The sequence below is a fragment of the Globicephala melas genome, chromosome 18 (genome assembly GCF_963455315.2).
Source record: "Globicephala melas chromosome 18, mGloMel1.2, whole genome shotgun sequence".
Taxonomy (NCBI): domain Eukaryota; kingdom Metazoa; phylum Chordata; class Mammalia; order Artiodactyla; family Delphinidae; genus Globicephala; species Globicephala melas.
The window spans coordinates 64,787,335-64,814,986 of record NC_083331.1 but is presented as its reverse complement, the minus strand read 5'-3'; the positions used below and the strand labels follow the sequence as shown (position 1 = coordinate 64,814,986).

The following is a 27,652-nucleotide window of genomic DNA, read 5'->3' as shown; positions in this document are numbered from 1 at the left end:
ATAGTAAGAGTTCAGGTAGTGAGGAATAACTGTATAATTACTTAGACAGCATACACATTTGAAAAATAATTTTAGAAAAAAGTTAGCTTTAAAAGATGTATGTTAAACATCTTTTTTTGGTAAGTCGCTGTATGTTGGTAAATTTCATTGCTTTTTTGGGGGGGAATATTAGGCTATGCACTAGCAAAATATAGCCCATAACTTGTGATTTTTGTTATTAATTTACTTTGTCGTGTTATTTCAGGGAATCCTTTAACCTGGCAAACTTTTGAGTCTAAGCCGACTACCCCAACTGTACCTAGTAAGTTTCTATAATAGGCTCAGGGTTCTAAAGATATTTTTAAAGTGCTAAACCGATACATAACTTCTACTTACTATTTTTAGAGACATGTCTTTGAACATCAGTGTGTTTGGAGATTATGTAATGATCTATTTTGGTTCCCAGATTTGACCTAGTTCTACAACCCAATATTGTAAATATCCGTGTGATTTGGGTTAGCCATACCTGTTACCTTACTATTACCTCATTACCTTACCTGTTAACCTTATTCGCCTAATAAAGGAACAACTAGAAGTTCTTCGGCATCGCTGCAGTTTGTACTCTTGGATTTCCCAAGGTCATACACTGTGACCACATGACTGTGTGTGGTGGCCACCACATTTTGGCATCACTGAGACCCAGTGCTGCAGGGTTTGACGCGATGGTCCCACCAGTCGCTCACTTGAAGTCAGCTCAGCACAGCTGTCTTCCGGAGCTGTCAGGATTTGGCCAGAATCCAAAAAGACATAATCTGTACAGTTCAAAATGGACAGATTGTTTTCTTAATAATAAATAGTTGAAATATTTTTGTTTCCATTCAAGAAAGCATGTGTACAGAATCTGAATAACGGGGGAGAGGGCCTGCACCAAGGCCGGGCACTGAACAACCATTCATATGGGCCCAGGACTTGTGATGATGAAAGGACATTAATGAGCGTGTTCGGGAATTTGGCACAATTGACCGGAAAGGGCTAATTGTTTTAACTGCTCAGCTGCTTCTTGAGGCCTCTTGATGTTGCTTCTGGAAGCTGAAGAGGTTGAGAGGTGCTCAGGAGGAGAGGATAGTTTAAGTGCCAGGAGTAGAGCTGAGGGGAGAACAGAAGCATTTCAGAGAAGTATGGAAATTTAAAAGACTCTCAATTATTATTGTTTATACTTTAATTATACTTAGCACAATATTGGAACAATAAAATAAAACTTTATTTACGGGCTTCCCTGGTGGCGCAGTGGTTGAGAGTCCGCCTGCCGATGCAGGGGACACGGGTTCGTGCCCCGGTCTGGGAAGATCCCACATGCCGCAGAGCGGCTGGGCCCGTGAGCCATGGCCGCTGAGCCTGTGCATCCGGAGCCTGTGCTCCGCAACGGGAGAGGCCACAACAGTGAGAGGCCTGCGTACCGCAAAAAAAAAAAAAACTTTATTTACAAAAACAGGTAGGGGCTGGTATGTCCCACAGGCTGTAGTTTACCAAACCTGGATCTAGATTAGCAAGTTGTAAATGGGTTTGAAGGCCATATTTCCAGAATTGTTAGCCGTTTACCCATAGTTAGGAGTCGAACACTTTCACACTAGCCATTGTAAAGACAAAATTGTATGCCTATAGGGTAGCTGAAATTTGTGGCCAGTATTTTTTAGAATAGGATTAGAATTAAAGATCTAATAAGCTAGGGAAAGAGTCAGTAAACTAATAGATAAATAAATAAATAGTTGAGAGAGGAACCTCAGATAGGAATTGTCAAATATTGGAAGAGAGGCTGTGGAATCTAATTTTCTGAGATAGTTTGAAGTACAGGGTGTTCAGTCTTACTTGAATCAGGTATACCCCTCTCTGGAGGCTGTGGCTGAATTAATGCCTTCTCACGGTGTCTTCCAGCCCAGTGATTGGGGTAGTCTTTTTAATTGGTTTATTGTACATGAATATTCATAGCAGCATTATTCATAATAGCTAAAAAGTGGAAACAACCCAAATGTCCATCAACTAATGAAAAGATAAATAAAACGTTATCTGTCCATACAGTGGAACATTATTTGGCCATAAAAGTACACGCTGATGCTGACGCATGCTACAACATGGATGAACCTTGAAAACACGATGCTAAGTTAAAGAAGCCGATTACAGAGGACCACATATTTAATTGTATGATTCCATTTCTATGAAAGGACCAGAATAAGCAAATCCATAGAGACAGAAAGTAGATCAGTGGTTGCCAGGGGCTGGGGGGAGGGAGAGATGGGGCTAATAGATACGGGTATTTTTGGGAGGTGTACATGTGGTGAGAATGTTCAAGAATTAGATAGTGGTTACAGCTGTGACTGTATTTTTTTAATTTAATTGAAGTATAGTTGACTTACAATGTTGTGTTTAATTTCTGCTGTACAGCAAAGTTACTCAGTTATACATAAATATTCTTTTTCATATTCTTTTCCATTATGGATTATCACAGGGTATTGGATATAGTTAATTCCCTGTGCTATACAGTATGACCTTGTTGTTTATCCATCCTATGTATAATAGTCTGCCTCTTTGACTATGTTAAAACCCACTGAGTTGTATATTTTAAGAGGGTGAATTATATTTCAATAGGCTGTTATTTAGAAATTGGTTTAGGTTAGTCGGTAATATCTTTGTCTTTTGTCCCTCATCGTCTGTATATATCTTGACTAATTCGACGAATATTTGGTTGTCATCATGTTCAGGTGCTGACGCTATAATTACAGAACGCTGTGAGCTTTTTCTTTTTATGCTTTTTCAGTGAATGCCCCAGCCCCACAGACTTTGGATGCTAAGTCAAGTCTAACAATGGCACATGGTAAGTTTCAGCAACGCCTCAGCGTTTTATGTACAGTTTCCACCCTGAGTTAGGTAACTTATTAACTGAAAGTGCTTCTGTGTGGGGTAATTATGCAAACAAAACATTTTGGTGAATGCAAAACGGTTAATGAAACTGCAGTCTTCCTATGTAATGTTACTGTGAACTGATCATACCCACCAGTCGTAAAGTATAAAACGTATCTACTGCTGGGCTCACAGGTACAGATTTTAGCTCTGGGTAGTACTTGGATCATTTATGATATTTGGGGGAAAGTCATAGGTATTGGGTAAGAGGATGACTTTCTACTAGACCAGCCAACCAGCACATGCCACAGGGCATATGTGACTGTTTTTATAACTTTCAATGTGGCAGCAAGTCACCTCTTTTAAACAAACAGTTTCAGTGATTGGTTGGAAAAAAGCTAGAAAAGACATGTGATGGAAACCAAAAGAAAAAAGTAGGAACCACTGGATGGAACTGCCGCCAGGATCCAGTTCTTGGCCCAGGCCACAGACTGGTAATTGTTACTAACATGATCCAGTAGACAGGGTGAATATTTAGGCCACAGACTGGTAATTGTTACTAACATGATCCAGTAGACAGGGTGAATATTTATAGACATGTTTTATTTTTATACAGCTAAGGTGCTAACAGTTTTTATAGTATCTTTTTCATATATTGTTTTCCTAAGATCTGCTGTACATTAAATGAATTAGGATGGGAGGGGGACCACCTTTTTCCTGTCTTACCTACAAATGCTTCTGGAATCTAATGATTACTTCGTTCCACTTTTCTTTTTAGCCTGTTAGTTAGGACTTAAATCCATGGTCCGTCGAGTTGGACTTTTTTGTCTTCATAAATATTTTGGTCCATATATCATGGCCTTTTGTAATTATCGTTTTTACTCACTGACTGACTCATGAAGTGTTTATGGCCCCTTATTTTTTTTCCTAAGATCATTTCAGGTGGATCGGTTCCCTTTGGCATGTGTTTATAATACGTACTGCATAAATTCTTCACATATTGGATGTTATTATTTACAAGTGTTTAGAACATGCAGGGTTTTTTCCTTTGAACCAGTAACAGAGATAAAGTGTGTGTTTGACCTGTAGAAATGTCTTTAATATTGAAGATATGAGAAAATTATCTCCGGCAATTATTCTCTATTCATTTTATTTAGGTCAGGTCTAAAGTCTCTCTGTTGCCTCCTTTTTTAAGGTTGATTTTTTTCCACTCTTTCTGAGATTCTGTTCCCATATAGGTCCATTACAGAGTACTGAATAGAGTTCCCTGTGCTGTTCAGTAGTAGGGTTGATTTTTACAAGGCATTGCTGGCTACTTCTTTTTTGTACCTCAACACGTGTTTTCGTTTCTTTTGTTTCCCACCTTGTTCTTGTGAGCCTCCTATCTGGCATTACACGAGGGCCATATTTTCTTCGTTTTATATTTTTGGTACTCGAAAAAGGACGCATACAGTAGGCATGTAATGCTCTCTGGGGCTGATTCTGTCAGTCCTAGAGCACTGTGTCCTGTGTGGACCCTGGCCTGAATCAGCCATGCCCCCTTGCTGGCATCTGTTGGGATTGAAATGCTCGTTTTAAATGCCAGCCAGACCTGGCACGAGGCCCACAGCCCTTGGATTGGGATCAAAGCTGATTTGTGAGCATCTCAATGGGCAGGGGCAGAGGAGGAGGCTTGGTGGTGGCCCACTGCCTGGCCACCCCCAGCTGTGGCAGCTTCCCCGGGTGCTGGGGGCAGGGGCACAGGGAGGGTTGGTCACGTATCGCACAGCATTAATTAGCCCAACTTCCTCTCTGTCTTTCCCTTTGTTCTATCTCAAAGCTTGATGAGGTCCTTTACCATGAAAAATCTCATGATTCCTCACCGGCTGAGGTTGGGTTCCCTGGGACGCAGACGCCGGGCTGGAGGTTTGCGGGTGCTCTCTGGGCAGTGCTCTCAGACAACACCTGTGAGAGAAGCAGGGTTGGGCGTTAAAGGGATGTTGATCCCATACGCAGCTGCAGCGGAGGCCTCAGCAGGTCTGACCAGGAGCTTTAGAGCTGGGGTGGGCACTTGGGAATTTTCCTGGATCGAGGCCGTCAGTTATAAGACATGGGTTGCCCCTGGGAGGGGGCACGCTCCTTTCAGCTGAGACAAAGCAAAAAGTAGGACCGAAAGGTGGCAGGAAAGCACTGGATGTGAGCTATTGGCGCAGACGAATTGTTTGGCTGAGCATAGAGTATGCAAGAGATTTGAGGGGCTTCCCTGGTGGCGCAGTGGTTGAGAGTCCGCCTGCCGATGCAGGGGACACAGGTTCGTGCCCCGGTCCGGGAAGATCCCACATGCCGCGGAACGGCTGGGCCTGTGAGCCATGGCCGCTGAGCCTGCGCGTCCGGAGCCTGTGCTCCACGACGGGAGAGGCCACAACAGTGAGAGGCCCGCGTACCACAAAAAAAAAAAAAAAAAGAGATTTGAGGGACAGGCTGGTTTAGGTTGTTCACGGCAGCCACTGAGTGCTGGGCTGAAGCTGTTTGGGTCGTCCTTGTGGCATTTTGTAGCGGCTGAACGTTCTGAGGCTGAGCATGGCAGGATTGGAGAGCTGGGCTGCAGGAAGCTTAGCCTGACCGATGCGTTCAAAGAACCTGAGCTGGGAGATCACTTGGGTATGTTAGAAACAGTCTAAGAGATTCCTCACCTAAGAATCGGGTTGTGGTGATGAAACAGAAGGAAGTGGATGTAACAGCTGTTCCATGGGATTGGTGGAAAGGCTGTGCAAGTGATTGGGGGCCGAAGGTGAGAGAAGGCTCAGAACATGATGAGCTCAGGTACTGGGTGGACGGTGGTGTCATTCAGAAAATTCCAGAAGACAAACCCAGCAGCACCCGTAGGGAAGCACTGGGGCTTCGTGGCCAAGAGTCTGGAGTTTGGAAGCAGACAGTCTGGTTTCACGGTTGACTAATGAAACTGTAGGGGCCTAGGTTTACCTTACCTGCCAAATGGGGAGAAGAGTCTTGGCTACTTCAGTGGGCTGCAGTACGCACAGAATGAAGCAAGGCCTTTGGAGCAAAAGCCGCTGAGCAAGCACTGGCTAACCGTTAGCTTCTAGGGTGGGGGTGATGAGGTCCAACAGAGTCAGCCAGTGGAGAGAGGGCTTGGTGAAAGTCTGGGAGTTTTTCTTCTGGAGGTAATGGTGGGAGACCGACATAAGGATTTTTCTGGCGGCCTTGGCAAGTTCGGAGGGGAAACTCAAGCCCCCAAGAGTTTCAGCTCTCACCCTGGAGATCTCAGCTCGGGGCAGGAACTGGAGGCTGGACCTGTGGCTTATAAAGCATGAGAATGGCAGGCCTTCCTTCCCAGTTTGGGACATCAGTCTGCTTTGGGAGCTGGGGTCTGGTCAACCTCACTTCCTCAGCCTTTATTATTATAGGAGCCCAGGTTCAGGAATCTGCCCCTCCTCCGCCCTCTGCATCGCTGCAGGAAATGTCAGATTTTGACAATTAATCCTGACTCGAGAGATAAGTCATAGGATTATCCCTGTAATATAATGATAATAAAATACATATGATGATTTTGTAAAATTTTATAAAACTTTTCCTCATAACTTTATTCTTGTCATTTTCATAAAGTACAATAAAATATAAACCATGTGAATTAAAAAAATGAGATTAGCTTAATCCTCCTAAAACCTGTTTTCAGCAGTTCAAACTAGTAGAATAGTCTGTTTGTATAACTTTATTTTTTAAATTTTTAAATTTTTTATTGAGGTATAGTTGACGTATAACATATTAATTTCAGGTGTACGATATAATGATTTGACATTTGTATATGTTGCAAAATGATCACCACAATAAGTCTAGGGCTTCCCTGGTGGCGCAGTGGTTGAGAGTCCGCCTGCCGATGCAGGGCACGCGGGTTCGCGCCCCGGTCTGGGAAGATCCCACATGCCACGGAGCGGCTGGGCCCGTGAGCCATGGCTGCTGGGCCTGCGCGTCTGGAGCCTGTGCTCCGCAACAGGAGAGGCCACGGCAGTGAGAGGCCCGCGTACCGCAAAAAAATAAGTCTAGTTAACATCCGTTGCCACACATAGGTACACTTTTTTTTTCTTTATTTGTATAACTTTAAAATCTTGATGCTGAATAACAAATATGAAAGCACCTTTTTGGTGTTCAACAGTTGTGTTACGTGTTACATGGAATTACATGCTCCTTTGTGGGGCCATGTTTACATTTCAAAATTAAAGTGGACTCCTATTTACTATAGGCTGTGTTCCGAAAGTTCATTTGAAAGTAGTTTAAAATGCATTTCTCCCATACAGTCAATGTCAGATATGTTGAGTAGATTGCTGAACAAGCTGTAAGAGCCTATTTTTAAACACCTAAATATAATACGTATTTATTTGTATATTCCTATTATATGTGTGTGTATGTGTATATTTGTATATGCCTAAAATAGAGTATCAGAAACACCCTTTAGTAAATCAAAAGCCAGACCTTCAAAGTAGGAGGTAGTAAATCCGAGGTGATACGTGCAAAGCTCTTAGGTCTGTGCCTGGCAGCCCAGTGAGCACGCAGGAATTGTTGCTATCATTAGCCTCCCCACTCGCCCACCCTGGGGTCTGGTGGCAGGATGAAATGACCCCCGTTTTGTGGGAGCAGGTGGAGAGCTCTCTGGGCAGGTGCCCCATGTCAGTCTCCAGGCTGACGATGAGGGGCCCAGGCACCTCCTAAGTCAGACTTTTGGTTGCATTTCATTCTGTGCCTAATGCCTGACTGCTGTGGTTAGTTAGACCTTCAGCTAAAACCTGGAGAACCAAGAAGGAGCTTTCCCTCTGTTGATCGGATGGGGTTTGCTTTATCTGTGCTGCCTGCGGGTTTCCTTGTGTGGGCACAGTGACATTTCCCTGGGAAGTCACCCAGAGGCCTCATCTCCGCCGGCCACTGTTCTGCGGTGGGATTGGGAAAAGCCCATCTTCGTTTCTCATCTCCTCACCTTCACCCTGGTGACTCTCTGGGAGCAGAACTAGGTCTTGAAATGTGGTTTAGGGACTCGAAGGTGTATAAGAATGGGTCTTGGTCCTACTGCTGACCCCAGGATACCTCTCCTTGCCCTTTTACCATTCTGGTCCTTCCACTTAAAGACCCTGGGGCTGGCAAGAAGTGGGAATCCCAAGGCCCTGGGAATTTTTTATCTTTGGAAATTGAATATGTTCAATAATTTTCTATCTAGCCACCTGGTCAAGATGCAAGGAAAATATTTTTAGAGATAAGTGAAGGAGATCTTTTGCAGTTGTGTTCTTGTGCCTTAAAAAAATCATGTCTGGCACTAAGTTGATGAGCAATAAATTTTAACTTTATTATTTAAAATGTAATTTCCTGAGAGTGGAGTTAACAGAAAATACGTAGCAAGGGAAGATACTATGGAAAGGCGACCAGCTTTAACTGGCTGCCTTAATATTTTTTTCCCAGTAAATTCTTGCTATTTTAGGCATGGTTAAACGATATGGAACGATATCTTTCAAAATTGTTTGAAAGGAACTAATTTTACTTTGCTGTCGTCCTATTTGTACTATTCTTATTTTTCCTCATTAATAGAACAGGCATTCTCATCGCACATACTGGAACCAATAGAAGAACTTTCAGAGGAAGAAAAAGGTAACAAAGAGGGGTTATATCTGCATCAATCACATTTAGTTGCTAAAACCCAAGCCTTGGAAGTATGGTTCAGTGGTTTTTACGGTAGTGTATCAAAATGAGGGAAGACATTTAGGTTTGGATTACATTTTCAATCCACATGTAGTATTCTGTCATCCTATTCCCCCAATGTGCTGTTATATTTTTCCCCCACTTTACTGTTTCTTAACATATGAATAAGAAATTTCCTGTGTCAGTGAACTTGAAAAAAGATTTTAAGCCTTTATGTCAATGCAGAGATTTTTTGATCAGATGACAAGTCGACACAGTTGTGTGCCAGGTTATACAAAAATATTCATATCACAGTAGTTATTTCTCATGCCCTGAATCTATGAAATGAATAGGTGAAGTGCCCATTTCAAAAATTGTTTTTAATAACAAGGAAGGCATAATGTCTAAGCCCTGAATGTGGAATATTTACATGCAGAATATCTTAATGGCAGAATTGTTTGGGGAGATAATTAAGATTATTACTGCTTCCTCATCTTATTTGGTAGTAATAATAAAACTTATTTTCTACCAACTAATCTTTGAAGCTTATGAATATTTACATTATTAAGAATATTTTCTAATGCTAGATTTATCCTAAAACAATTATGTTGGAATCAGTTTATCATAATTTTCTCCTTAGTAATAATAATGCTTTACCATATTTCGCTTCTTTAGGAGAAAACAAATTGTTAATATTTACATGGGCTCTGGTTTTGTCATTTTTGTTAGGAAGAGAAGTAAAATTATATGTTCTAGTATGTAAATTCCTGATATTTGTTATAACTGCTTATGTGTTCTCTAGACAGTTTCCAGTTTTTTTATTTGTTTGTTTGTACAAAGCTACAAATTGAGAAGGGACTACGTCAGGCATATCTATAACATCTACATGATGTGTATTTTCATTTTACTTGCATGTAACATGCTTTCTCTCTCCTACATAAGTATCATTTATTGATGTCTGAAACCCAAAATCCCTTATTCTCAGAAGAATCTATGAAATGTATTAGGAGGTTCATAGATAGGGTCCAAAATTTTGAAACTGCAATTGCAAGTCATATAGTTCACACTTATTTAAAAACGAGTCAGCTGGTTTCCAAGAGGAATCCTGATTTGTCCATCATCCCCATTTCAGTTCCAGGTTTCACCCACTGCATATTCTGCCTGTGTTTCTTTTAGAAGTCTACCTGGACCATGTAAGGCATGAGTTAGGGATCGTTGACAGCAAACACCATCATCGGCTGTTGTCACATTTAGGGAGCTGAGTTGGGAAAGAAAATAATCTTTGCCACCCTCCACGCGTTCAGACACAGCTCTGGTGAGGGACGAGAAAGTGCTGAGGACCGCTGAGAACAGCCAAGTCCCAGCGCACTGTCACAGAAACCAGTGACCGCATCTTTCTGGTGCCTCCGTGGAGCCAGCATGCTGGCAGCAGATTGATTGCCATCAATAAATTCCTCAGCTTGTGCTGAGGAAAGTGTCAGCATTTGCAGACAAAGGCCTGTGCAGATAAATCTTAGCAATGGTTTGCAAAAACAGTACAACTTTTTACCAAGAAGTAACTCACATGAGACTGTTTCTTCATCCTTACTTTCTGACAGTTGTGTCGAGACAGACTTGATCTTGCCGTTCTGTAAGATGTTAGAATGTGAGGGCCAGGAGGGATCTTAGGGGCTATTTTATTTTTCAGAAACTTGAAATATGGGGGGATTAGGAGCTTGCTCCAGGTCGTCGAGTTTAATTAGTGACAGTGCTGGAACTAAAGTCCAGGTTTTCTGTTTTCCGTAGTTTAATGCAAAGAACAAAGAGATGGAGGAAGGCAAACTGGTCCAGCCATTGCAGGACTGGCTGGGTCGCCTTTGGGGAAGTCTCTTTACCTCTGGTTTTAGAGTCCTCTTGTGAATAATGAGGAGATTGAGTACTAGATGATCAAGTCCCCTCCAACTCAGAAATTCTGTTGTGTTTTGCTTCGTTTTGCGTTTTGTGCATTTGTTTTGTTTTTTGACTACTTGCTTTGCGCTACAATTATTTGCTTACCATAAATGGTGTGTTGTAAGTCTGATGTAACTGATCACACGTGTGCGTTAGTCTGGCCATCTGCTTGGGCATGCTTTAAAATTTTTAATTGGAGGAAATGCTGATCTCTAGAATATTTTATCTTGTTGATCTTGGTGAGCAGTACGTGCTTTATTTAAAATCTTCAGCTCTGATTGTCTTTCAAGTAATTCATTTCACCTTTACATGAAAACTTTATTATTATTTTTTCCTATCCACTCTACCTTCTTTCTCTTGCTTCTGTCAGCCAGCCCCAGCCTTGTAAGAGTTCTTCCTATCAAGGGTTTTCTAATTATTCACAAATGGCTTTCCAAAGCGAGCACAAACAGGTAAAGGGAATTTGAGGACAGAGGGAAATGTTTAATCTTCCATCATTTGGGGGAACTTGGACATCAAAATGAACTTGTCTTCGGGGGTTGAGGGTGAACCCAGACCAGTCAGCAAATGAATTCAGTTACTGCCATCAAAGGCCTTGCAACTCTTCTAGACTGGCCAGTCCATCTGGGCATCACTTGACCCCTGCATGTGGCCCCATGTCCCAGAGCCTCTCTTCAAGCTGTGCTTCTGTGTCATTCCTTATATCTGAGATGCTGCCCAAAGAATTTTCTTTGCCTAATTGGGGTGGGAGGCGCATCTATTTCCATGGTAGCTCCATGACTTCCAGGTTCTCTCCTGGTACGTCCTTTTACTTTTAGCCCCAGACAGTTGCAGACTTGATGGCCATCCAGCAGCCAAAGCCAGTGACAGCTGTGGCTGCAGCTAGGCCCTCTAGATTCTGATGGATTCAGTTCCTAGGACAGAAGTGTTTGTGTGTGTGTGTGTGGTTTCAGAATAGTGGAAAAACATTGGTGGGAAAACAACAGCATGAATGCTGACAGTATAAAGTTTAAGATTACTTCTGATTTTGATGCATATAGAATCACATAAAATTTCATAATTTTGATTTAGCAAGCCACCAAAGCAAAGTATAGAAAAGCATCATCATGCAGGATTTTCCCTCCTGTTTAATGTACAGATAGTAATTTGACCAGTTTTGCCTTCAGCAAAACTGTTAATTAACGAACAGAAAGATTCTTTACTACTGGACTTGACTAGTATTTAGAAAACATCTTAACCAAAGGGCATATTTTCAAGATCTTCTGCAAATCCACATGCCATCAGAACCTAAAAATTCCATCTGCTGAGGTGGGTAAGACCATGGAACAATGGAGTATCTGTGAGGACCCGCCTGTAGCCCCAGACCTAGGCAGTGGCATCTGGTGCCCCCTCCTTTGGGCGAAGTTCTTTTGTTAGGAGAATAGACTTCAAATAATAATAGTACCATTGTCACATTCTCCCAGATCTGCCTTTGGATGTTCACGAAGGGTCTCAACTACCCAGCACTGAGCCTGTTTCCTTGAGGCTTCAGTTTCCTTTGACATAAGGACTCAGTTCTTCAAGGTCGTTGTAATCATGCCCCTTTCTCCAAACCCTCTTAAACTAGACGTCTTTTTGGTAGGGAATAAAAGGAATAAGGAAAGGAACATTAGGAGAATCTGGCCTGTTATTTTTCTTTGTTTTTAATTATAGGTTGTTTTAAGGAAAATATACTTTTCCTAAGACTTCTTTTAATTTCGTTTTCATTTTGGGAAGTATTTTGAGAGGCATAATAATCTTCACATTTTGAAATTTTATGTGAACTTAACCTCCACTAAATTTATTATATAAATTTATTATATAAAAACTTAATTATTTAAAAGACATAGGGCTTTTTCTTCATTAAATGATACCTAAACTCTAACTGAATTTAGGAGTAATGAATTCTTGAGGAAGTAGTAAGAATAATTTTAGGATTAAACATTAAACTTCCAAATAAGTTTTTTCGACTTTGCTTCTCTAGAGACCTATTTCTCACATTATTTTCTAGCTATAATTTGATTAAGTGATCAAGAAAGTCTTTAAAGATACTGAAGTTTTGAAGCAGACTTAAGGTCGTTTTTTTTTTTTTTAAATAGCATTTCTTGGGGCTTCCCTGGTGGCGCAGTGGTTGAGAGTCCGCCTGCCGATGCAGGGGACGTGGGTTCGTGCGCCGGTCCGGGAAGATCCCACATGCCTCAGAGCGGCTGGGCCCGTGAGCCATGGCCGCTGAGCCTGCGCGTCTGGAGCCTGTGCTCTGCAACGGGAGAGGCCACAACAGTGAGAGGCCCTCGTACCACAAAAAAAAAAAAAAAAAAATATATATATATATATATATATATATATATATATAGCGCATTACTTGACTCTTTATTTTTATTTATTTTTTTAACATCTTTATTGGAGTATAATTGCTTTACAGTGGTGTATTAGTTTCTACTATATAACAAAGTGAATCAGCTATACATATACATATATCCCCATAAGGTAGTTTTAAAAGCTACAGTACTTAAGCATTATATATTGTGCTGAATGACTAAACTATTCAAAAACTTTAAAACATTATAAATGCTTGCTTGCTGTTTTGAAGTTGTGTTTTGCCGTTTTCTGCTTAGAGGTTTAATGTATTTGTTTAATTCCTTTTTAATACGTTATAAAAACTTATTTCAGGAAAGGAAAATGAACAGAAATTAAATAACAAGATACATTTAAGGAAAACTTTGAAGAATAACCCTTCCCTCACTAAGGAAATAAGAACAGTCTTGGAGCAGAGCTTGGTGGAGAAACTGGAAACCTTGGGGATTAGTGCAGTAAGTTCACCCACTTTGGGAACATTTGCTGTTTTGTTTTGTCTGTTTGGCTGCACCGCGTGGCTTGCGGGATCTTAGTTCCCCGATCAGGGATCGAACCCGGGCCATGGCAGTGAAAGCGCGGAGTCCTAACCAGTGGACTGACAGGGAATTCCCTATTTTGTTTTCTAAATAAGAAAGGATCAGAGAAGAGAAGAAGGCATGTCAGTTCTGTCACATATGGAGACCGGAGGCTAATGGGACATGATGCATTAAATACTTCAGCTGGCATTCACTGGGTGCCTGGCACCTTTCAGAGAGCTTTCCAGATAGTAACTCATTTAAACATAGAAACTAATCTCTTAGGTAGGTGACAATATCATCTGTATTTTACAGAGGGGTGAAGTAACTTGCTTCAGGTCACATGTTCGTGACGAAGGAGCCAGGGTTTGCATCCAGGCAGTTGCAGGGCTGCTTGCATTCTGATGTTAACTCCGAATTACTGCCTGTTACAAAATCAGCACTTAAGTTACCCTTATTAAATGAATGGATGAATGAATTGTATTTCACGTTGTTGCCAGATTGAATCGTTCTGTACATCATGTTATATATACTCTTTGCTTTTTACATTTTTCATCGCATACATAAAATACACAAACTTAATTGAACAACCTGAATTTATATACCTGTGTGTGTATATATCACATGTGCATATATGTATGTGTATGCAAACGTATGTGTGTGCATGGAATGTGCACAGGTATGTGCACATGTACATGTGTGCATAACGTACATGCAATGCATGTATGTTTATGTGTGGCTGTGTGTATGCAGGTCTGTGTGTATTTGCACGTGTGTGGATATTGTGTATACGTGTGCGCACACAAATCTGTGTATGTATATATGTATACATGTATATACACATGTGCGTGCATTTGTATGTATCTGAATGTATGTGTGTGTGTATACACATATACGTGTGTATACAGATTTGTATGTACGTGGGGGCGGGGTTGTGTGTATGATCTGAACCACCACCCAGATCAAGAAAGAGATCCATCATTGCCAATACCCTAGAAGACTCTCTTTTGCTTTCCTTTGTCAATATAACTCCGTACTCCCCAGCCAGAGGTAATGGCTATTCTGACTTAGTTTTTTTTTGTTCTTGAACCTCATAGGAGTGGCATCTTACACTGTGTTTTATTTTGCATCACTTCTTTTGCTTATGATTTTTCCTGTAAGATTCATACTTACTGTTTCATTTAGCCGTAGTTTGTGGTATAGTATTCCATTGTATGAATATACAACATTTTTTCTATTCTCCTGTTGATGGACATTTGGATTTTCAGTTTTGGGCTCTTTTTGGCCATTACATTCTTGTGCATGTCTTTTGGTGGACATAGGCATTCCTTTCTCTTGGCTGTGTATTTAGGAATGAAATTGCTGAGTGTAAGAGTATACATGTTTAGTTTTAATAGGTGTAGCCAAATAATTTTCCAAAGTGTAAAAGTTTACACTTTCCCTGTCAGTGTGTGAGAGTTCCAGTTCCAGTCTGCATATGGTTTTTGGGTTATATATTTTATTTGGAACGTTTCCTTTTATCCTAAGATTATAAAAACACGCTATATTTTTTTCCTAATGCTTACATAGTGTTTTTGTTTGTTTACTTATTTTGTCTATCTGGGCTTTAACAATTAAGTTTGGAAACAATGAGTTAGAGATCTAACCTTATTTCCAGTTGGATCAGTTGTCTCAATATCTTTCGTTGAGTAATCCACCCTTTCCTCGTTTGTTCGAAATAGCAGTTTTATCATATAGGACATTTTTATGTACATTTGGATTTATTTTTGGACTTTCAGCGGTTCTGCCCTTTCAACTATTTTTTCTATTCCTTTGCTAACATCATACTGGTTTAATTTTAGTAACTTTGTCCTGTACCTTAGTATCTGTTATAGGTCATGCCTTTTTCATTAGTCTTATTTCAAAAGTTTCTTGGCAGTTCTTCCATATTTTGTTTTCCAGTGAACTTTAGAAACAGCTGCTGCAGTTCCAGAATAACCCCTGTGGGGATTCTGATTGGAAATGCCTTAAATTTTCTGTATTATTTAGGAAGAACTGACATTTTTACAGTATTGGGTCTTTCCATCCAGCTGCAGGGTACAGGAAGACATATTGAACACCTGCTCACACAAACAGATGGTAGATCCATAATGACAGTCGATTGTAGGATGTGAAATGAAGGAAAAGTAGAGGGGAATGAATAACTGAGGTCAGAGAAAACTTCTTCTTGGAGGTAGCAGTTGATCTGATGATGGAGATTTCTGTCCCCTGGGCTACTGGGTGGGTGTTGGAGCCACTTCCTGGGATGGGGAAGACTGAGGGGAATGGTGGGGAGGAGATGGGAGTATGTGTGTGACACTGATATTGAATAAATGAATAAATAGCTCTTTAACTGGTTTTCTTCTGTCTAGATACCCTTCAAATCCAGAAGAATTTTCTCAAATCACCTCTTAAATTATGGCATTTTCCTAATTGAAAACCTCTGAGGATTTTCACTTATCTGTGGAATAACCAACCTTTAAGCTTTTCATTTTGGCATCAGTCTCCTTTTCTGCTCTCCTCACCCATTCCTCTGTAGCATTAACCACTAGACATGCCTTGACTGTTTCTGTCCCATTGCGTGCCTTTCCCACAAGGTGATCCCACCCATCTGGAACACTCCCTCTTTTTACTTGTTTCACTCCACCCATCCTTCAGGCACAGCCCAACCTCCCCCTTAAGGCTTCTTGGCCCAGTGGGGCCTCTGACAGCCCCTCTCCCTGAATTCTTCTAGCCCTTGTGGACTCATTCAGTCCTTGTCACACACCTTGCACTGTTGGTTAATCAGTCACACACACGCCTTCCATGCATTTGGCCCTGGCCCCTACAGCCCCGTACCTTAGCCAGTCACATACAATCATACACACACGTTATGTGTCCCACTGCCCTGTGAGCTCCTTTTGGGACCGGGACCGTGTGTTATATGTCAGGGCATCCCTCACCTTACATGCAGCAGTAAGGACGAAAGGTTGGCATGGTTAATGCTGACAAATGTCCATGAAATGAAAAACATCCCAGGATAATTGATTAACTTAACATTTTATTCCTTCAGGATGTACGCGGTATTCCAAGTGACCACTTGAATAGAGTGCTAAGAACCGTAGAATCAGCAAGACATGAGCGAGAAAGACAAATACCTAACATTCAGCAAATTCGTGAATTCCTTGAAAATCAGGTCAGCCGTAAAACTGAAGAGAGAACACTACTGTCCACAGGTAAGCCTGCTACCAACTGCCATTTTATTTCTGCAGATGGGAGCAAAATAGAACAACCGTTTCATAATTTTCGATGGTTCACAAACCTTGGAACTTAATTGGCAACTCTATTATTGTTTGAACCATGAAATGTTGGGTCTTAGGTTGTGTTTTTTACATTAAAAACCCCCTGTAGTGTGGAGTCTAGACCCTTGAGACAGGCTTGTTCGTTTCAGTGCCAGCATAGACAGTATTGTAGTATTTTATTCTGCTTTTCACATCATGGAGACTCACGAATGACACTATTCCAGACAGGTACAGTGCTTCTCAAGTGGACACCCTTTCAACTGGAGAAATAGCCAAAGCAATACATCTTCCTCTCAAAAGCAGACAGTTGGTTAGACAAAAACGTGTTTTTACCGATAGGACATCTGTTCCAAAGTGAGTATTTTCAAGCCTAAAATTTTTTTATTAACGTTCATCTCAGTCAGCTCGGGCCGCCATAACAAACTACCATAGACTGGGTGGCTTAAACAACAGAAATTTATTCTCTCACACTTCTGGAGGCTGGAAGTTTGAGATCAGGGTGCTGGCACAGTCAGGTTCTGGTGAGGTTTCTCTTCCAGGACCCACAGATGGCCACCCTCTCACTGTGTCCTTACATGCCAGGGAAAGCAAGAGAGCCCTGGTCTCTCTTCATCTTCTTACAAGGACACTAATTTCTTCATGTGGGCCCCATCCTCATGACCTCATCGAAACCTAATCACCCCATCTCCAGATACCATCACACTGAGGGTTAGGGCTTCAACATATGAATTTTAGGGGGTCACAAACATTCAGCCCACAGCAATGTTTGACCCAACAGAGAATCACACTTGGAATGCTTACCCATCTCTCGTTGTCTCAGGGAGAGTTGCTGCTGCTCACCCTTTAATAAAGCAAAAATCACCAATTCCTTAGAAATATATATATATATATATATATATATATATATATTTTTTTTTTTTTTTTTTTTTTTTTTGGTACGCGGGCCTCTCACTGTTGTGGCCTCTCCCGCCATGGAGCACAGGCCCCGGACGCACAGGCTCAGCAGCCATGGCCCACGAAATCTGTTTTAAATTACATTATTCACTTACACCAGAAATATTTTTCTCTTGCTTTTAGAGTTAAGAAAAATATCACAGAAGATCATTTTCCCAGAAAGTCTTCAACTGTTGCGTGAGTACTGAGGGAGCAGGGGGTGGTGATGTTTAAAAATTCTTTTCACTGAACATTTCTTTCATTGTAAATTAGTATATTCATTGTGGTTCACTAGAGCCATAATTAGTACACATCATATTTAATCTGTGATTCCTTTGTTACATCTTTGTTCCTTTATCAGATATTACCTGGGTCAACAGTACTTATCCCGTGTGGCCGCCATTAACAAGTGGGACCACACCTGAGTCATTTCTGTTGTTTTTTCCCCCAACTGCCCACCTCCTGCCCGGTGTCTAGTAATGTTCGATAAATGTGTGATGTTGCTTTTTAATGTCTGGATCCATGATAGTGTAGCCGGATGATGTTTTAGTGTTCTAGCTCCTTGTGGAAGTTGATAATGGCCCTAGAACTTACTCTCTTAGGCTCTCTTATGATACTAAGAACCCTAGCTCAGTGTTTCCTTAACTGTGTGACACTGATTCAGTGGCTTGCCTGTTAAAAAGGCTCTGTTTTCTTATCTGTAATATGGGATGATGCTACCTTTTTCCCAGGATAGTTCTACAAATTAAATGAGAACATATGAAAAGGGCTCAGCCTCAGTACTTGGCACATGTGGGTACTCAATAAATTGTAGGTATATTATTGTTATTAATTGAGTAAAACTAATTTTATAATAATTGAATTCATCATCATTGACTTGTTCTGGCAATATCGATGCTTTATTTCTTCATTAAGGCATTTTGTATATATACTAGAGACAGAATATATTAAAGACAGTGTAAATAATAATTCACCCTTCAGAAGTACTTTTCATGTACATAATCTCATGGGAAGAGCCTTATTTCATGGGATGTAGTGTAACTGAACGTTGTATGGAATTTAGGTGCTCAATGAATTTTTTTTTTTTTTTTTTTTTTTGCGGTACGTGGGCCTCTCACTGTTGTGGCCCCTCCCGTTGCGGAGCACAGGCTCCGGACGCGCAGGCTCAGCGGCCATGGCTCACGGGCCCAGCCGCTCCGTGGCATGTGGGATCTTCCCGGACCGGGACACGAACCCATGTCCCCTGCATCGGCAGGCGGACTCTCAACCACTGAGCCACCCGGGAAGCCCTCAATGAATATTTTTTAAATGAGTGCATACCACTCTGAATTTCTGTTTCACTTTAAAATGGGGTGATAATTCACGTTATGATACGAATGAGATTACGTATTTATGTAAAAGTCCTTTGTAGGGTGCCGTGTAAAGGTAAGCCGTAAGTAGTGACACTATTTTAAAAGATGACATAGTCTTATTGCAAAAATATTTTTTTCCACTGTGAAATATTTTTCTTAGGTGTGTGAAAACCAATATTAAGAATATACAAATTTGGGCTTCAAGGAGTAATGTCCTAACTTCAGCACGTTTTGGTAGATACGCCATGTGGCTGGCAGGTCTGGATTTGAAATGACCCTTCGGCCCTTTGTGGCCCTGGCTGCCATCTTGTTCTGTGGCCACATGGGTGTCTATTACGCTCTCTGGAGAAAATTCCCACTGCTTTAAGGGACACATGGTAAATCCTGAAGCTTAGGGAAACAGCGTCCCCTGTTTGGGTTTTGATTTGTCTAGGACCCCTCCCTTCAGTTCAGAGGAAGAGCTGGACGATGGGGACCTCCTCCAGGCCTGTGTCTCGCCAGACTTACTTCCTGTGCTGTCATCTAAAAGCAACAAGAGTAGCTTTGGAAGGAACACCGTCAAAAGCGACACTGACTGGACCGAGGGAAGTGAAATTGAGGACTCTGCTATTTCTCCCAAGCCCACAGGTAAGCTTTTGTTATTGAAAATCCCTCTGGAAATTTTGTTTAGGACAGTGGTTCTCATCTGGGGGCACCAAGCACTGGGGAGTCTGAGCTGAGAAAGTGCCCGAGGAAAGAATGGGGCTAATCCAAAAGCTGCTGCCGCCTAAAGATAATGGACAGGGCTTAGCAGGTAATTGATATTCAAGTGGAAGGAGAGGAAGGGGTTGGGGACGCCTGGATGTATTCGTAACAAATATAAGGGCTGCTGAAACAAACTACCACATACTCTGTGGCTTAAACTACAGAAACTTACTGACAGGAGCTGGAAGGCCAAAATCAAGGTGGCAAGGTTGGTTCTTTTTGAGGGCTGTGAGGAGAGGATCTAGTCTGTGCTTCTGTCCTTGGCTTGTGGATGGCTATCTCCTCCCTGTGTCTGGTCACACTGACTTTCTCTGGGCGTGCATCTATGTCCAAATTTTCTGCTTTTGTAAGGGCACCAGTCGTATTGGATTAGGGTCCACCCTAATGACCTCACCTTAACTTGATTCTCTCTTTAAAGGTCCTACCTCCAAATAAGGTCACATTCTGAGGTAATGGGGGTAAGGACTTCAACATATGCATTTGGGACACGATTCAACCCCTAACACTGGGTGACCTTGAGAATAACTGTTCTAATACACTGTGCTGCCTTTTGGATATGAGGCAATCCTAAAAGAACATAAGGTCCAAGTCAGTAACTGCTGATAATTTGCTAAGGAGAAGTGACGCTGAAGGGTCATTTTTTTTTAAAAAAGAAATTCTGTTTAGTGCAATTTAAAAATTATATATTTTAAACATATCATATATAATTAATTTATTGTATATAATTTGTATATACCATGTATTTATATAATTATGTAAAATATAACTAATCATTTAAAAATAACTGGTTTTGAAAACAATATATGAATATCCCGTTCGTGCAGGCTGCCTCACTGAAATTAAAGTTTCTGACCATGTACTTGAATGAGACCATCCTTCTCTGATTTAAAAATTTTATTCTTCTAGTCTAGAGGAGCATGATTTCTTTAAAGGAAGTATTTGCAAAGCTTAGACTCTCTCAAATTGTTTGTAAGGCTATTTTGGAACTGAAGATAAATATAATTTTTTTTAACTTCACCTATTTTCTGTGGGTCCTATAGGAACCTCCATTAAAACATTAACTGGAAAAGTTGAAAAGACAGTTTCAAATCACAGAAGTGTGAATAAGCCAGTTGGTGGGCTTAATGTTGCTGAGGCGTTCATCAAAAAGGCACAAAAAGAAGATCTAAAGGTGAGATCACTTTTACTCGCTAAGCATACACAAATTCATCTTTTAATGAATATACCTTAATAATTGTATTTTTTACAGTGAAATGTAAAACAAATATAATTATTTAGTATAGTAGAGGTTGAGATTTTTACATTGTCTTGTTTTCAGTATCGTATTTCTTCCTATTCCATAGAGGATCAAAGATAGTGAAAGGATAACTGGTAATCATGTCCTATGCTTATCAAGTTTTACAGGTTTTCACAATCCCGTCACGTGTATTATTTGACGTTTGCAGATATTAGGTAGTTTGTTCACAGAAACTTGTGACTGATTAGAAACTGGGGACTTCAGATCTGAGTCTAGGAACCTTTCTGCCACCGTGGCGAGACCTGGAAGTGAAATAGGGACTTTCAGGGTTGGGAGCCAGAGTCGGTGGAGAGATGCTTCAGGTCCATGACCCAAGCACAGGGCAAAGCCAAGCTCCCCTCCCCGAGTGGAGGAGAGGCCCTGACACACTCCAAGGTCCCACACCAGGCACCAGAAGTGCTTCTGTGGACAGAGACCTGGGCAGGCTCGTCTGTGTTGATGGGGTCTGCCAGTAGTAGTTGCTCTTTTCTTAATTTTTCCCTTGAATTAGATTTCATTCCTCTCCTGCTCATGTGTGGAATCCAGAGCATTTCGTCAAACTACGTTTGTACGGTAGTGCCATTTGTGTTACACAGCCAAGAATGACAAAAAGTCACAAGAGGTCAAGAGAGAGCCACCGCGTCTTCCTTAGAAGGGGCGCCCGAGAAACACGCGCTCCTTTAGGTCAGGGCCGTTTCTGCAGGGCCCGCATGTGATGACTCCTGCAGTTAAATGTCTTAGTATCACAGAGGTAAGAGCCCCAGAGCCAGCCTAGCTGCTCCTTGGGGAGCATCCTGACTTGACTTCTACGACGTAGTGTTCCTGGAATTTGCTAAATTCATGATTGCTGAGTAGGAAACGTTCATTTCCACAGCAAGGAACAGAAAAAGAGGTGATTCCCTCTGCTTTCAAAGCACAGATTTCCAAATCCGTTTCATTTCCCCTCCAGAGATGACCAAATGACCAGATTGGGGGATCCTTTGAGGCTCCCAGCTTCTCATCCTTCAGTGTCTGCGGCTCAGTCTGGCCAACAAAGCGGTCAGGGGGCTCTAACACGCACAGTTTCTTTAGGAAACATTCATTATTCTCCACGTATCTTTTTCAGTGTGCAGATGTGGACGATAATGACTGGGACATATCATCCTTAGAGGAAGAGAAATCTTTGGGGAAAAGAATTGGAAGAGAACAGAAGGAACCTCCACCTGTGAAGAATGAATCAAATGCTACTCAAGTGCCAAGTGCCTGGGGTGCAACTAACCAGAAAGGGCCAAAGGGAGAAGGTTCGCTGCTTTGGTGTCTAGCAGAAGCCTCTATAAATATCTAAGCTATGCTAATATATTATCAGACAGAAACACTGTTGGCATAACAACGATCTTGCTTTCCTTACATTACTTTAACAAGGACTGAATGTGAACAACTTACTGATTTGTATATATTTACTAATTTTCTAAAATTTAATTTTAGGTCTAATCCTTAGTCTTTAAATTTCTAAAATATCTATTTGAAAACGCCCATATAAATAGTCTCTTCATGCAGATGCCTCAGGAAATTTAAATTTCTGATCATACACCTAAATGAGGCCACTTTTTCTGTCTTCCTGTATTCATCATCATCATAAATATTTTTATTTTCTTCCAAGGAAGATTCTTCTTGTAGCACTGTAGCCAGTGGGATGAATGACAGGTGAAACCATCCACTGCTACTGTTCCTATCCATCCCGGCTAGAGTATGGGTAATAAGTCCAGTAACTTACCTCTCAACCCATTTAATTTTTAAAATCAGAAAATATAATTTGTATTTTTTTCTATCAGAGTAATTCTTCTCCATGCCACCTCTCAGCCTTTCTTCATCTGTGCGTCCCATGAGCCATGCCTCTGAGTAACGGGCTCAGACCCCTATTTCTAGGCTCACTGACTTTAGACATGAACTGTGGAAGTTCTGCTAAGACAGAGGAGGATTTGACTCCTTCCCCACTCCCTGCACCTCTCATGCCCCCTCTTCAGGACTTTTGTTCCCACATCTGTCATTTTAACAAATACATGCACATCTCTACTTGCTCTGTCTGTCTGTAGCAGGGTCTCCTGCCTATCCCCACCCCACCCCCACCGCCCTTTGTAAGATGAGCCCTTGCTGCCTCTACCTTCACTTGACCTCTTTTCTCCACCAACGTGTCAGTCATAACACTGACCTTCTGTTCTGTCACCGTCATAAGTTTTCTGTGCTTTGTCTCAAGATCCATCCTAATCTCTGAGAAAGCAAAAGATATGTTTATGCTGTGGCGACTCTGTGAGGACACAGGGCCAAGAGGATGCCCTGAGTACATTTCCTCCCTCCGCCCCAATGTCATGGCCCTACACCCCTTAAAGAAACATTTCTGGAGTCACATGCAAGTGGAATTCTCAGCCCTCTCCTGTTTCAGTGGCTCAAGGCACTTTTGAACTAACTTCATGTTTAAGCTCATCTACCCTAGAAAACCTGGGGTACCGTTTTACCGTTTAATCCCTCCTTGGCTTGTTAATTTTATTCTCCTCTCTTTACCACTGCCAGCCTCCAGGCCGTGTGCTGAATCCTGGCAAGGGGAGGCCGGGCGGAAGCTTCCCTACGAGGGCCCCGTGAGGCTACCCCAGAGACGTGGTGGGACTGTCCGCAGCCTCCTTCACAGTTTGTAGGAGCCAGGGGTGGGGTTGCGAGCAGACTCAGACACGAGTGATGAATTACTGTCTGAAGTGGAGGATTTTTTACAGGCTGGACAGTGTGCTTGTTTCATCACTGGGGCCTCCCCTCCCCCCCTCTCTCCCTCCACAGGACCTCAGGATGAATCCAGCACATTGAAAAGCAGCTTAGTAACCGTGACGGATTGGAGTGACTCTTCAGATGTGTAACTGTCACCCCACGCATCAGGAGGCCCTTCCAGACGCCAGCACTATTGCAGAATCACAGTATTTCAGTGCTGCCTACACGACTCTGATACTCCTGCTTGGCGGTATCTCCTACAATAACAAGGAAGCTGACTCTCCAAGAACCAGAGTCCCTTTAGCGGCACCTAATGCAGTTGTTACAAAACAAACTGTCAGCAGTATTTTGAAGCATATAAAGGTGTTTAAGACTGCTGCTTAAAAATAATGTGTCGTTGAAGTCATAAAAAGTTTTTTCTTCAGAACGGTACTCTAGTGTTTAAGTGTATTTTTTTTTAACTAATCTTTAAGTGAATTTTTTTTTAAACTTCTTATAGCAGGTTTTGGTTTGACTTAGAACCTTTTTTTTATATCTTTCTTATGTATGTTGTCACGTTGGAAGTGTTTTATTATAAAGTTCTGTTAGTATCCTTAAAATTGAATTAGTGGAATCAGTGAAATCTTAAGAGTAGATTGCTTATTTTTCATATAGAAGTTTAGAGTTATAAAAATATAGCTAGGCCCACGTTAGATAACTCCATTTTCCAGAAGTACTTTTACCATATGCAGCTTTGAGCCATTGTAAGCATGTCGTTTTATTTTAGAACTTTAAATACCATTTCTGTGGCATCATCTTTACCTTGGATATTTTATGAATAAAATGTAGCCAGTTTAAATGTCAGTTAATTTATCTATAAACAGAATAGATCGAGTCAATACTGAATTCATATGTGTCTGTAGTTTTTTTCACTTTTCTTAAATGCCCAACCCATATTCTAAAGTACCTCAAAACTAACTTAATTTTATTCTTATCAATGACATTGTCAACATTCAAAAAGTTCATATAAACTGTTCTCTGCATTTTTTATACTTTGTGGTACTATCTGTACTCTGCTTCCGAAAAAAAGTTACATTTTAACTAAATGGTTTTTTGGATTTTGGATCTTTCTTCATTTTGCCAACCTTTCAAGTAAAGCCCTCCATTACATCCTTGTGACTGTGGCTGGGTTATTAGAGCTGGTTTCTGAGTTAGGCTTATCTCGTTAGAGGATTTAAGCTTGCCTTGGTAGCTGTGCCGTGCAAACACACTGACCTAAAAGTTAAAACAATGTTTTATCTGTTTCTGCCCCACCAGAGTCCTTTATACTTGTGGGCCACTCTCACCCTTTTAAAAACTTCCCACAAAGGCCAATTTTATGCAAATGTACTCACTTTATATATGTTTCTAAAAGCTCTAATAAATGCTGAATCAAATCTTCATTGTAGTAGGACAGAGATAAGCAACCTACAACAACGCCTAAGAAGAAACCCAGGCCCTTACATTCACTTACTTATTCCACAGAGATCTGTTGAGCTCCTTGTTTGTTTTTAACATGCATTATTAGTTCACTTATAGAACAACTTGGAGACACAGTTATTATAATTTTCTTGACGATGTGAGAAACAGTTATACAATAACTTGCCAAGCCATACACTTAGAAAGTGACAAAAGTAGGCTTTAAACCGGGTCTCAAAGCCAAGTCCTGGGTCTGCCAGGTCTTTAATTCCTGAGCAGAAAGGGTTGGGGAAATAGGATGCATGTCCGCTAAGGAAACCCAACAGTTATGTTGAAAAGACCGATCCTTATCTGTTTAGTCCGGTCATTTTAGATTGCACTAGAATTGGCGTGTTCGTTTTCCTTTGGGCTATCGCCTTCGACTTCTCCTCACTGACACACAACGAATGTGGTTTCTGGCTACTGACACAGTGTTTCTGTACTTTGACCCCTTCTCTCCGTAAGTTCTTCAGAAGCTAGGACAGTTCAGTACAATCAAAATATTGTCTTCACCAGTACAGCTCTGAAATTTAAAAATTTGTTTTAAACACACACTCACAAAACCCGGCCCCGCCACTGGCCTGTAGCACCTAACCTCTCTCCACGGCTTTCAGTTCATTTGTGTCCCTGGAAAAGGTATTCAAGTATTATTATGGTCTGGAAAAAAAATCATTATATATATATATATATATATATATGCACACACACACACACAGACACACACACATATATATACATATGTACATACATATATATATGTGTGTAATAAACTTGTTCTTTTTCTTTCATTGAGCACTTCCAAACAATGTGATTTTCCTTTTTAAGTCTTTCACGCTTGAGGAAAATGAAAATGTTGCGGTCACCCATGCTGTGATTAGTATTGGAAAGGGTCTGACTCATAGATTTACACAGACAACCAATTATCCAAAGCTTGAGACTGTATATTTCACACTAGACTGCCTCAGTTCAAAGTCGTGGTTTTGTCACTCGCCGCAGCAAGTCACTTCAACTCTCTGCTTTCATTTCATCCCCTGCCAGCTCAGGTTGCTACAGCACTTACCTCAGGGGGCAGTTATGAGGATGGAGTGAGTGAGGGCACACGCAGACTGAGATAACTATCGCCCTTACAGGCATGAGGTAAAGGGGCTGGCCCTAGAAATAAAACGGCGTCTGGTCAGAGATCACTGGAGCAACTTAACACGTCTTGAAAAATGCTGTCTCTCCATTACCGGTTAGTTCCACGCACACGACCTGAGCGACACACTGGAACTTGGTCCGTTATTTCCGAGCGGGGCAGGTACAATGCAGCTCCAGGCCTTCCTCTGTTGGCCCCAAGGTCGGCCATGATGGGCGTCTCCAGCTCTGCTCTTGCCGATGCCCCACCCCAGGATCTGCTCTCTGTACCGGAGAAGCCGGAGCAGTTATTTAAAGCGGACGTGCCAGGCGATGGGCAATAGCGTTTGGCCCTGTTAGCCCTTGCTGGAGCAGCCGTGGAGAAGTACGGGGGTGACAGACACCAGTACACGTTCGTTCAACCCAAACATCTGAGGAATAGTCTCAGATTGCCCCCATACTGTTTACAAGACACGACTCCTTATACACCTTCTGTTTAATACACGAAGAAAAAGAAACATAAAAAATGGAGACAAAGACTGCAAGGTCTGAATGATTAAGAAGGCTACGTTATGAATACTGGAATCTTTGGTGCTAAATACATATACATATTTTAACGATGTATAAAATATATACAAATCCTGTAAATAGCCTGTTTATTTTTTTATAGAAAGCCACAACAGAAGATGATTAGTATGTAACTATGTAAGAACATTTACATCCGATAATCAACAAGTTCTTCAAATTTGTATTTTAAAAATAGTTTGAGTGTTAATTGTAGGAGGGCCTTTATGGCAGCATTCTGTGAACAGTTCACGTTTAAAACAAGCTCAAGACACGGCTAGCGGGCAGTGCTCTTTTTAGACGTAAGCGTTTTTATCAAACTGTTTTGAAGGGTTTGTGGTTTTAAAATCTTCTCCACCGTGATACTTTGTCCGAGAAGACATGATAGATGTGGCCCCATTGTATGTGTATCCCATTCTGCAAGGCAAAACACAGTTTGGTAGATTGTCTTTTACACGTAGGTCAAACAAAAATGGGAAGAAACCATTTTGCCCCTACTTCCATCATAGCTAAGTTTGTCTCCCTGATGACTTTTAGCTTTCTTCCCTTCTCTCTCTCCCCAAGAAATATTTCAATGTCATTTCTGAACAGCTGGTGTGACCAAGAGAATCTGCAGAAGAAACTCATGGCTTCTTAATTTGTTCAGTTACTCTCCTTCAAAACTTATTTAAGGACTTCCCTGGTGGCGCTAGTGGTTAAGAATCCGCCTGCCAATGCAGGGGACGCGGGTTGAAGCCCTGGTCTGGGAAGATCCCACGTGCCGCGGAGCAACTGAGCCCGTGCGCCACAGCTACTGAGCCTGCGCTCTAGAGC

The 27,652-nt window shown here is 41.5% G+C and overlaps 2 protein-coding genes across 9 annotated transcripts in view; one reads left to right on the top strand and one right to left on the bottom strand.

The window, feature by feature from the left end:
* Window positions 1-24,118, top strand: part of DZIP1 (DAZ interacting zinc finger protein 1) — a 53,028-nt gene extending 28,910 nt beyond the window's left edge. For 5 of the 6 annotated variants that reach the window (XM_060287765.2, XM_060287764.2, XM_030856898.3 and 2 more), the window contains 11 exons: window positions 245-301; window positions 2,792-2,848; window positions 8,443-8,502; window positions 13,150-13,289; window positions 16,420-16,582; window positions 16,873-17,002; window positions 17,726-17,779; window positions 19,367-19,560; window positions 20,718-20,848; window positions 22,059-22,233; window positions 23,759-24,118. In XM_060287765.2, coding sequence (XP_060143748.1) covers window positions 245-301; window positions 2,792-2,848; window positions 8,443-8,502; window positions 13,150-13,289; window positions 16,420-16,582; window positions 16,873-17,002; window positions 17,726-17,779; window positions 19,367-19,560; window positions 20,718-20,848; window positions 22,059-22,233; window positions 23,759-23,835 — 1,238 coding nt within the window. In that variant the 3' untranslated portion in view covers window positions 23,836-24,118. The remainder of the gene's footprint in view (window positions 1-244; window positions 302-2,791; window positions 2,849-8,442; window positions 8,503-13,149; window positions 13,290-16,419; window positions 16,583-16,872; window positions 17,003-17,725; window positions 17,780-19,366; window positions 19,561-20,717; window positions 20,849-22,058; window positions 22,234-23,758) is intronic. The other variant, XM_060287766.2, reaches the window with a different exon arrangement.
* Window positions 24,119-26,955: 2,837 nt separating this feature from the next.
* Window positions 26,956-27,652, bottom strand: part of CLDN10 (claudin 10) — a 99,824-nt gene continuing 99,127 nt past the window's right edge. For all 3 annotated transcript variants that reach the window (XM_030856624.3, XM_030856623.3, XM_060288044.2), the window contains one exon: window positions 26,956-27,256. In XM_030856624.3, coding sequence (XP_030712484.1) covers window positions 27,136-27,256 — 121 coding nt within the window. In that variant the 3' untranslated portion in view covers window positions 26,956-27,135. The remainder of the gene's footprint in view (window positions 27,257-27,652) is intronic.